The following is an 11,574-nucleotide window of genomic DNA, read 5'->3' as shown; positions in this document are numbered from 1 at the left end:
GTCAAGGCTTTCAACGCCACACTCTTCTAACTGTGTTACTATTAACCTAAAGGTCCTGTATAGATCTGTCTAAATTGTATTCCTATTGTTGTCCTCTAGCTACTTTTTTCAATTTTAATGACTGAACCTGGAGATACCGGTACTTCAGAAATGTGATACATTGATAAAAGATTGTAATGTTTGCAGTAGTATTTCATTCCTATCCTTGCCATAGTTTCTGCAGTTGGCGATAGAAATGGACAAGCTGAAAGTCCTGGCGCTCCTACAGTTTCTGGCAATACCGACCGTCTTGACTGTGAGTCTCACATCTGGCAATGTTTCCTTAGGGTGCTCTCGACTTTCAGTACAGTATGTTCTATAATACTGATTTATGTGCAGCATATGGGGACTATCTTGTGGTAGAAGAATGTGGCACTCGAGTGTGAACATTACTGTGTAGGCTGACTAAGTGACTTTGATGCCCTTGCACTTGCAGCAGACACAGCCCTTGTACGACCGCTGGGGGGAATTTGGCCCCTTTGGCCCCTGTAGCCGCTCTTGTGGCACGGGTGTGGCGATGAGAACCAGGAAATGCATTACATCAAGGTAAGAACAGACTTTGTATTTTTCTTTGTATGAAATAACAATCACATGCAGGAGTTTTCAAAGTGTGGAAGGGTGAGCCTTAAAACTATACTCACATTTTTAAGACCCCATTGTTGACCAAATGCTATTTTGTGTATAATATTCTTAATATTGTACTTAACATTATGCTGCGCCTAATTTCAATAATGTTTGCTTGCCTTGTCTCTCTTTTTTAGGACAGATGGGGGTCATGACTGTGTTGGATCATCCAAGTCCTTTCAGATCTGTAATACAAATGTAAATATGATATATTATATATACGTGTACATATAACTATCTGTGCCCTGGACCTCTGGCCGGGGGTCGCCGGAAGCCGCCGTGCTTTTAAGATGGTGCCGAGTGTCAGAATTTGTGAGTTTTAGGTGTAACTGTACAAAACGAGCTACAGAGCCAGCCTAAAATGTTAGCATGCGCACATTAAAATGCTAACACTTCGATGGCATGCTAACAGTTAGCATGTCTCACATTTCCAGTAACACGGCTGTAAGGTGTATGGCTGCGGAAATATATAAATACAAAAGTGTAAAATTAGATGAAAAAGTTAGCATGCTTAAGTTAGCATGCTAACAGTTAACAAGTGTCACGTACCAAATTATATGACTCTGGGGTAAACGGTTGCAAAACTAGCTCAAAAAGTTAGTATGCTGATTTTAGCATGCTATTGATTGGTTGATTGAAACTTTTATGAGTAGATTGCACAGTACAGTACATATTCCGTACAATTGACCACTAAATGGTAACACCCGAATAAGTTTTTCAACTTGTTTAAGTCGGGGTCCACGTTAATCAATTCATGGTAACAAGCAAGCTAATATTAGCATGCTATCAGTTAGCATGTGTCACATACCAAGTTATATGACTGTAAGGTGTATGGCTGTGTAATTAGAGGAAAAAAAACCATAAAGTTAGCAAAAAAGTTAGCATGTCAATGTTAATGTCAGCATGTTGACATTAGCATGCTAGCAGTTAACAAGTGTCACATACCAAATTATATGACTCTAGGAGAAACAGTTGCAAAATTAGCTCAAAAATTTAGAACTTTAATGTTAGCATGCCAGCGTGCTAATGGAAACATGCATACCACCATTGCTGCCCACTGCTCCCCTCACCTCCCAGGGGGTGACCAAGGGTGATGGGTCAAATGCAGAGAATAATTTCGCCACACCTAGTGTGAGTGTGACAATCATTGGTACTTTAACTTTACACAGTTAGCATGATTCAAACACCAAGCTATATGTCTGTAAGGTGTATGGCTGCGGAATTAGACAAAAAAGTGTAAAATTAGTTGAAAAACTTAGCATACTTAAGTTAGCTTGCTAGCAGTTAACAAGTGTCACGTACCAAGTTGTATGACTAAGGGGTAAATGGTTGCAAAACAAGCTCAAAGAGTTATCATGCTAAATTTAGCATGCTCGCAAGCTAACATTAGCATGCTATCAGTTAGCATGTGTCACATACCACGTTATATGACTGTAAGGTGTATGGCTGTGTAAATAGAGGAAAAAAGTTAGCATGCTAGCATGCTAACATTAGCATGTGAGCAGTAAACAAATGTCACATTCCAAGTTATATGACTCTAGGGGAAACGGTTGCTAAATTAGCTCAAAAAGCTAGCACTTTAATAGTAGCATGCTAATGGAAACATGCATACAGTTAGCATGTTTCAAACACCAAGCTATATGTCTGTAAGGTGTATGGCTGCGGAATTAGACAGAAACGTGTAAAATTAGTTGAAAAACTTTGCATGCTTAAGTTAGCTTGCTAGCAGTTAACAAGTGTCACGTACAAAGTTATATGACTAATGGGTAAATGGTTGCAAAACAAGCTCAAAGAGTTAGCATGCTAAATTTAGCATGCTCGCAAGCTAACATTAGCATGCTATCAGTTAGCATGTGTCACATACCACGTTATATGACTGTAAGGTGTATGGCTGTGTAAATAGAGGGAAAAAGTCAGCATGATAATGTTAGTATGCTAGCATGCTAACATTAGCATGCGAGCAGTTAACAAATGTCACATACCAAGTTATATGACTCTAGGGGAAACGGTTGCTAAATTAGCTCAAAAAGCTAGCATTTTAATAGTAGAATGCTAGCATGCTAGCATGCTAAAGGAAACATGCATACAGTACATTTTTCAAACACCAAGCTATATGTCTATAAGGTGTATGGCTGCGGAATTAGACAGAAAAGTGTAAAATTAGTTGAAAAACTTAGCATGCTTAAGTTAGCTTGCTAGCAGTTAACAAGTGTCACGTACCAAGTAATATGACTCAGGGGTAAATGGTTGCAAAACAAGCTCAAAAAGTTAGTATGCTAATTTTAGCATGCTCGCAAGCTAACATTAGCATGCTATCGGTTAGCATGTGTCACATACCAAGTTATATGACTGTAAGGTGTATAGCTGTGTAAATAGAGGAAAAAAGTTAGCATGTAACAAAAGTGTCACGTAAGGTATATGGCTGCGGAATTAGACAGAAAAGTGTAAAATTAGTTGAAAAACTTAGCATGCTTAAGTTAGCTTGCTAACAGTTAACACGTGTCACGTACCAAGTTATATGACTCAGGGGTAAATGGTTGCAAAACAAGCTCAAAAAGTTAGCATGCTAACATTAGCATGCGAGCAGTTAACAAATGTCACATACCAAGTTATATGACTCTAGGGGAAACGGTTGCTAAATTAGCTCAAAAAGCTAGCATTTTAATAGTAGCATGCTAGCATGCTACTATTAAAGTTAGCATGTTTCAAACACCAAGCTATATGACTCTAAGGTGTATGGCTGCGGAATTAGACAAAAAAAGTGTAAAATTTGCCAAAAAAAAGTTAGCACTTTGATGTTAGCATGCTAACGTTAGCACGCTAACAGTTAACATGTGTCACATTCCAAGTTATATGACTCTAAGGTGTATGGCTGCGGAATTAGACAAAAAAAGTGTGAAATTTGCCAAAAAAAAGTTAGCACTTTGATGTTAGCATGCTAAAGTTAGCACGCTAACAGTTAACATGTGTCACATTCCAAGTTATATGACTCTAAGGTGTATGGCTGCGAAATTAGACAAAAAAAGTGTGAAATTTGCCCAAAAAAAGTTAGCACTTTGATGTTAGCATGCCAACGTTAGCACGCTAACAGTAAACATGTGTCACATTCCAAGTTATATGACTCTAAGGTGGATGGCTGCGGAATTAGACAAAAAAAGTGTGAAATTTGCCCAAAAAAGTTAGCACTTTGATGTTAGCAAGCTAACGTTAGCACGCTAACAGTTAACATGTGTCACATTCCAAGTTATATGACTCTAAGGTGTATGGCTGCGGAATTAGACAAAAAAAGTGTGAAATTTGCCAAAAAAAAGTTAGCACTTTGATTTTAGCATGCTAACGTTAGCACGCTAACAGTTAACACGTGTCACATTCCAAGTTATATGACTCTAAGGTGCATGGCTGCGGAATTAGACAAAAAAGTGTGAAGTTTGCCCAAAAAAAGTTAGCACTTTGATGTTAGCATGCTAATGTTAGCACGCTAACAGTTAACATGTGTCACATTCCAAGTTATATGACTCTAAGATGTATGGCTGCGGAATTAGACAAAAAAAAGTGTAATATTAGCTGGAAACGTTGTAATGCTAATGACTGGGTAAGAAGAAGTACCAAAATGCAGTATTTGTTGGTGTAGACATAGAAAGTAACAAAAAAGCTAGCATAAAACGTTAGCATGCTAGTATAGCATTCACTGCTGTAGCAGTCAATGGGCGCTTACATTGCAGCAGGCCCATAATAATAAAAATACAATTTTAAAATTGATTCCCTCAAATAAATAAAAGGATTTAAATAGACACAACTGTTTTCTACTATAGGAATGTAAAAAAAATTACTAAATTAATACTTCTTTTTTTTTCCTATGACAGGAATGTCCAGTGGGCTCCAGGGACTTTAGAGAGGAGCAATGCTCCCAATTTGACCGAATGGACTTCCAAGGCAGACATCACACATGGGTGCCATATTACGCAGGTACGATACCTAATACTGCAAACTTTGTGATTACTGGACACAGGCGTGTTTAGGTGGGTTCTGCTCTGTTCCGCAGCCAACCCGTGTGAACTGACCTGTGTCACTCGAGAAGAGAACATTGTTTACCGTCACTGGCCCAAAGTACAGGATGGAACTCTGTGCCATCTGGGACGCAGTGACATCTGTGTGGACGGCATCTGCAGGGTGAGGCAATTGTAATAATCTAATGTAAACCTTATGAATTCGGGGTTGTTTTCTCTAAATTACAAAACCCAAAACCAGTGAAGTTGGCACGTTGTGTAAATGGTAAATAAAAACAGATTACAATGACTTGCAAATCCTTTTCAACTTATATTCAATTGAATATACTTTGAAGACAAGATAGTTAACGTTCGAACTGGAAAACGTTGTTATTTTTTGCAAATATTAGCTCATTTGGAATTTGATGCCTGCAACATGTTTCAAAAAAGCTGGCAAAAGCTTGAGAAAGTTTAGGAATGCTCATCAAACACTTATTTGGAACATCCCACAGGTGAACAGGTTAATTGGGAACAAGCAGCTTCCATGAAATGCTCAGTCATTCACAAACAAGGATGGGGTGAGGGTCACCACTTTGTGAACAAATGCATGAGCAAATTATTTAAGAACAACATTTCTCAACCAGCTATTGCAAGGAATTTAGGGATTTCACCATCTACGGTCCGTAATGTCATTAAGGGAATCTGGAGAAATCCCTGCACATAAGCAGCAAGACTGAAAACCAACATTGAATACCCGTAACCTTCGATCCCTCAGGCGGTACTGCATCAAAAGGCGACATCAGTGTGTAAAGGATATCACCATATGGGCTCAGGAACACTTCCGAAAACCACTGTCAGTAACTACAGTTCGTCGCTAAATATGTAAATGCAGGTTAAAACTCTACTATGCAAAGCCAAAGCCATTTATCAACAACACCCAGAAACGCAGCCGGCTTCGCTGGGCCTGAGCTCATCTAAGATGGACTGGCGAAAAGTGGAAAAGTGTTCTGTGGTATGACGAGTCCACATTTCAAATTGTTTTTGGAAACTGTGGACGTGGTGTCCTCCGGACCAAAGAAGAAAAGAACCATCCGGATTGTTATAGGCGCAAAGTTCAAAAGCCAGCATCTGTGATGGTATGGGGGTGTATTAATGCCCAAGGCATGGGTAACTTACACATCTGTGAAGGCACCATTAATGCTGAAAGATACATACAGATTTTGGAGCAACATATGTTGCCATCCAAGCAATTTTCATGGACGCCCCTGCTTATTTCAGCAAGACAATGCCAAGCCACGTGAGTGCGGGTACTAGACTGGCCTGCCTGTAGTCCAGACCTGTCTCCCATTGAAAATGTGTGGCACAACATGAAGCCTAAAATACCACAACGGAGACTCCGGACTGTTGAACAATTTAAGCTGTACATTAAGCAAGAATGGGAAATAATTCCATGTGAAAAGCGTCAAAAATTGGTCTCCTCAGTTCCCAAACATTTACTGAGTGTTGTTAAAAGGAAAGGCCATGTAACACAGTGGTAAAAATCCCCCCTGTGCCAACTTGTTTGCAACTTTTTCTAAGTTAATGATTATTTGCAAACAAAAATGAAGTTTCTCAGTTGGAACATTAAATACCTTGTCTTTGCAGTCTATTCAATTGAATATAAGTTGAAAAGGATTTGCAAATCATTGTATTCTGTTTTTATTTACCATTTACACAACGTGCCAACTTCACTGGTTTTGGGTTTTGTAGTTGTTTTTATTTTTGTTCATTTATTTTTACAGCAACAGAAATAGATTTAGAACATGGTTTGATAGTGCTATATAAAGGATTTTTTAAATTTATTATTTCTTTTAGCAGAGATTTCCTGTGATCTAGAGAGACAGTAGCACTTTGACTATTATTTGTTCCAGGAAGTAAACCAAGGAGTGATTTTGGGCATGGAAGACGACACTTATCTCGATCATTCCCCTGCCACTGATGCCGTCGGCCCCCACCCGGGGGAGACCCAATCATACGTTTACAAAACCGGCGTCTACGCTGAGTGCTCCGCCACCTGCGGCGGAGGAATGCAGTATCGCAAAGTGGAATGCTGGCTTCAGGACCCGGCAAATCCCCGTATGGTAGATGAAACGCAATGTATCACGCAGGGCCTGCTGAGGCCCCAGTGCCAGCAGGTGTGCAACATGCACCCGTGCGATGCCAAGTACACCGTCTCCAGCTTTGGTCAGGTGTGTATCTTTCAAATGCAATACATTGGTGAACTATACCTGAAGCAAAAATCATGATGGACTGTGTCGTGATTTAGTGCTCAGTGACTTGTGGAGAGGGCCAGCAGACAAGAGAAGTGATATGTGAGGGTCTAGGAGGGGAACGTTTGGTTGACGATGCCTGCATCAACCTCCAAAAACCTCCCTCGGTCCAGACCTGCAGGAGAAGAGTCTGCCACACACACATCACCTGGCATGTTGCGACCTACGGACTGGTAAATATAGGATTTCAATACTATGGAAATAATTTAAAAAACAGAGGCGTCACTAGGTTTTAAAGACAGGGAAAGATTAAACTCCCTAATGATAATAATATAATCATAATAATACCCATCCATTCATCCATTTTCTACGGCTTATTCCCTTCGGGGTGGCGGGGGGCGCTGGAGCCTATCTCAGCTACAATCGGACGGAAGGCGGTGTACACCCTGGACAAGTCGCCACCTTATCGCAGGGCCAACACAGATAGACAGACAACATTCACACTCACATTCACACACTAGGGCCAATTTAGTGTTGCCAATCAACCTTTGATTGGCAACACTAAATAGGTCCTAATGCAGGCCTGGGAAATTATTTTGCCTCGGGGGACCAAACTTAGAGAAAAAAATGTGTCTGGTGCCGGTATATCTATTTTTAGGAACACTAATACAAAACCTCACATTAATGTCTAAAAGCTAAAAACGTTATGACAGACCGCCTTAAAAAAAGGAATGGAATTTTACATTTTTTTTACTGAATGACACACCCAGAATGTACATGAAAATAAAGAATGTGGGATATACAATATTATCTATGAACGATAAAACACTGAATATTGACAACATATGAACGTCACACCCCCTCCCCATCAACATATTTTACAATCAAGCGAAAAGCAACAAACAGTGAAATATGAACGCGAAGGGTAAAAAAATCCACCTACAATCTGATATATCTGATATATCAGTAAGCTTTAGAACTTTGTTGTAAAAATCTCCTTCTGGGTCTGTCCTGGAAACACTCTGTGGAAACGCTCCCCACCCACACTGCTTGGTGCCTCGTCTGAGCTGCTGTGACGTAGATAACCATAGTAACTAATTAGATTATTATAGTAACTAGTATATCAGGCCTGGGCAATTATTTTTTCTCAGGGGCCAAATTTAGAGTAAAAAAATGTGTCTGAAGCCCGGTATATCTATTTATAGGAACACTAATACAAAACCTCACAATAATGTCTGATTGAAAGCTAAAAAAGGTTATGACAGACAGCCTTAAAAAAAGGAATGGAATTTTTTATTTTTTTACTGAATGGGACACCCAGAATGTACATCAAAATAAAGAAAGTGGGATTTACAATATTAACTATGAAAGATAAAACACTGAATATTAACAACATGTGACCTTCACTCCTCTTTTACTTCTCAAATCAACTCCTCCATAGACATCGTTTACAATCAAGCAAAACACAACAAAAATGTAACAAACAGCAAAATATGAATGCAATGTGTAATAAACACCTACAATATGATATATTATCATTTTTATGCAGACATTTGCTGTAAAAATTTGCTTCCGCATCTGTTTCTGACACATGCGTTTCGGGCTGGCTGTTCTGAAAACCAACCTCGCCCACTCTGCTTTGTTCCTGGTCTGAGCTGCTGTGACGTAGATTACCGTAATAACTCCTATAACACCCAAAAGCGCAGATTTCAACCATTGAAATACTTTGTGTCTGAATGCTAAAAACGTTATGACAGACCACGTGAAAAAACGGAATGGAATTTTACATTTTTTTTACTGAATGTGACACCCAGAAAGTACATGAAAACAAAGAATGTGGGATTTACAATATTATCTATGAACGATAAAACACTGAATATTGACAAAATATGAATGTCACACCCCCTCTCGATCGACATATTTTACAATAAAGTAAAACGCAAGAAAATGCAACAAACACAGTGAAATATGAACGTGAAGGGTAAAAAAAGCCCACCTGCAATCTGATATATCTGATACATCACTAAGCTTTAGAACTTTGTTGTAAAAATCTCTGTGGAAACGCTCCCCACCCACACTGCTTGGTGCCTTGTCTGAGCTGCTGTGACGTAGATTACCATAGTATCAGGCCTGGGCAATTATTTTTCCTTGGGGGTCCAAATTTTTAGCAACACTAATACAAAACCTCACAATAATGTCTGATAAAGTTCTACAAAAGTTATGACAGACTGTCTTAAAAAACGGAATGGAATTTTTTATTTTTTTTACTGAATGAGACACCCAGAATGTACATGAAAATAAAGATTTTGGGATTTACAATATTATCTATGAACGATAAAACACTGAATATTGACAACATATGAACGTCACACCCCCTTTCCATCGACATATTTTACAATCAACAAAAATGAAACAAACAGCCAAATATGAAAGCGAAGGGTAATAATAAACTCCACCTACAATCTGATACATCTGATATATCACTAAGCTTTAGAACTTTGTTGAAAAAATCTCCTTCCGTGTCTGTCCCTGACACCCGCATTTCAGGCTGACACTCTGTGGAAACGCTCCCCACCCACACTGCTTGGTGCCTCGTCTGAGCTGCTGTGACTTAGATTACCATAGTAGCTAATTAGATTACCATAGTAACTAGTATATCAGGCCTGGGCAATTATTTTGCCTCGGGGGACCAAAGTAAGAGTAAAAAAATGTGTCTGAGTGAACATACTAGACAAAGTTAAAGTTAAAGTACCAATGATTGTCACACACACACTAGGTGTGGTGAAATTTGTCCTCTGCAGCGGTGGCCGCGCCCGGGAATCATTTTTGGTGATTTAACCCCCAATTCCAACCCTTGATGCTGAGTGCCAAGCAGAGAGGTAATGGGTCCCATTTTTATAGTCTTTGGTATGACTCGGCCGGGGTTTGAAATCAAGACCTACCGATCTCAGGGCGGACACTCTAACCACTAGGCCTACTAGCAACTTGTCTTTTAGTAGTAAGTAAGCAAACAAAGGCTCTTAATTAGTCTGCTGACGTATGCAGTAACATATTGTCATTCATCATTTTATTATTTTGTCAAAATTATGAAGGACAAGATGTAAAAAATGATTATCAATCTACTTGTTCATTTACTGTTAATATCTGCTTATTTTGTGTTTCAACATGTTCTATCTACACTTCTGTTAAAATGTAATAATCACTTATTCTTTTGTTGTAATTTAAGTTCTCACGTGTCCGGGGACGTATTTCCGGAGTTTATGAATATAATATGAATTTAAAAAAAAAAAGATTTTGCGACGATAAAAAATATAGATGTAATCATAGTAGTATCGACTAGATACGCTCTTGTACTTGGTATCATTACAGTGGATGTCAGGTGTAGATCCACCCATAACATTTGTGTACATTGTGACGCCGATGAGCTATTGTATCCTCCTACGGTGTGTAGTGAAGCATGTTTAGCTATTCCTTGTCCTGCAGGGATGATACTTGTAAGAAACTTACTTTATTTGTCGCCATGGAGACAAGGATTAGTGATTTAGAAGTAGCTAAAACACTGCCGATTGCGGATGGACATTAGCCGCTAGCTAGCTAGCCATATTTTAAATCACCTCTTCCTGAGGGCGTTCCTGTGTTATAGCTTCAACTTTATTGTTAGTTTTTAAGCCAAAATGCGTCTATTCTCCCTTTTCTGTCCACACACTGTGTTTACTTGTAAGTACTCCGTGATTGTGCGCTGCCGAACATGCTCCTCTGCTCAATAAAACCAGCAATGTCACGACATGACGACGGCGCTCCGTCATGCCTGTAAAAAAAGTATAGTACTGTTTTTGATTCATTAGTACTGCGATACTATACTAGTACCCTAGTAGACATTTAACCAAACATCCTTGAGTAACTCAGCCAATTTAGACTTACGTAAATCCGGCTGTGCCACAACATCATGTCAACGATGAAACCCAATGAAGGTAAATGCTCTGTTGTTTGTTTTACTTTAACCAGCGCAAGTCACTACACTAAATTTCAGCCTCATCTGAAGTAAGCAGTGCCTTAATTTGAACTTTTATGATTCATGGCAATGTGCACTGTGGCACTGTGAGGAAGTTGCTTTAAGGGTATGCAAAGATTAGCCCTGCTTCAACCACGGACCTTCACAAAAAGACGGATTTTCTGAAAAAACATACTTTTAATGGCGGGTTCAGTGACTACTATTCATGGCAAAGTAGGAGACAATGAAACTGTATGTAATAACAGTAGGTTTGAAATGTGTGAATAATCCGTTAGCAATGTTAGAGCAATTTGTTGTGGAGCTAGCTTTTCCTTCTAATGTAAGACTATAGTGTCACTGTCCTTCGGAAAAATAAAGAATGATCTTCCGAAAAACTACCTTTAATTGAATCAGTACCTACTGTGTTTGACAATGGACCAGTTAGTAATATAATCTGTTATTACATTCCCAAGCCTTTAGAGCGATGATGTCACCAGTAGCATAGCTAACAATATTAGCCAGTTCGGGCCTCTATTGTTTACAAGGGTTTAAAGCAGCAGTGCAGTACAAGTATTAACATGATATAGAAGAGAAAAGTATTTTATGGTCAATATACACATATTGACCATAAAGTCCAGGATTTAGCATTGGGGAGAACAAACTGTTTTTAAAGAAGACTTGGCTT

General features: G+C 39.1%; 1 protein-coding gene across 1 annotated transcript in view; it reads left to right on the top strand.

Annotated features, from left to right (window-relative positions):
• Positions 1 to 235: 235 nt before the first annotated feature.
• Positions 236 to 11,574, top strand: part of paplnb (papilin b, proteoglycan-like sulfated glycoprotein) — a 15,716-nt gene continuing 4,377 nt past the window's right edge. Inside the window, exons 1-7 of the mRNA XM_072916127.1 lie at positions 236 to 295; positions 476 to 585; positions 801 to 861; positions 4,527 to 4,629; positions 4,706 to 4,833; positions 6,560 to 6,877; positions 6,955 to 7,131. Of these exons, the coding sequence (XP_072772228.1) occupies positions 236 to 295; positions 476 to 585; positions 801 to 861; positions 4,527 to 4,629; positions 4,706 to 4,833; positions 6,560 to 6,877; positions 6,955 to 7,131 (957 nt within the window). The remainder of the gene's footprint in view (positions 296 to 475; positions 586 to 800; positions 862 to 4,526; positions 4,630 to 4,705; positions 4,834 to 6,559; positions 6,878 to 6,954; positions 7,132 to 11,574) is intronic.

The sequence above is a fragment of the Nerophis lumbriciformis genome, linkage group LG26, assembly GCF_033978685.3.
Source record: "Nerophis lumbriciformis linkage group LG26, RoL_Nlum_v2.1, whole genome shotgun sequence".
NCBI lineage: Eukaryota > Metazoa > Chordata > Actinopteri > Syngnathiformes > Syngnathidae > Nerophis > Nerophis lumbriciformis.
The sequence above is the reverse complement of the archived record's forward strand: the minus strand, read 5'-3'. Positions and strand labels throughout refer to the sequence as shown.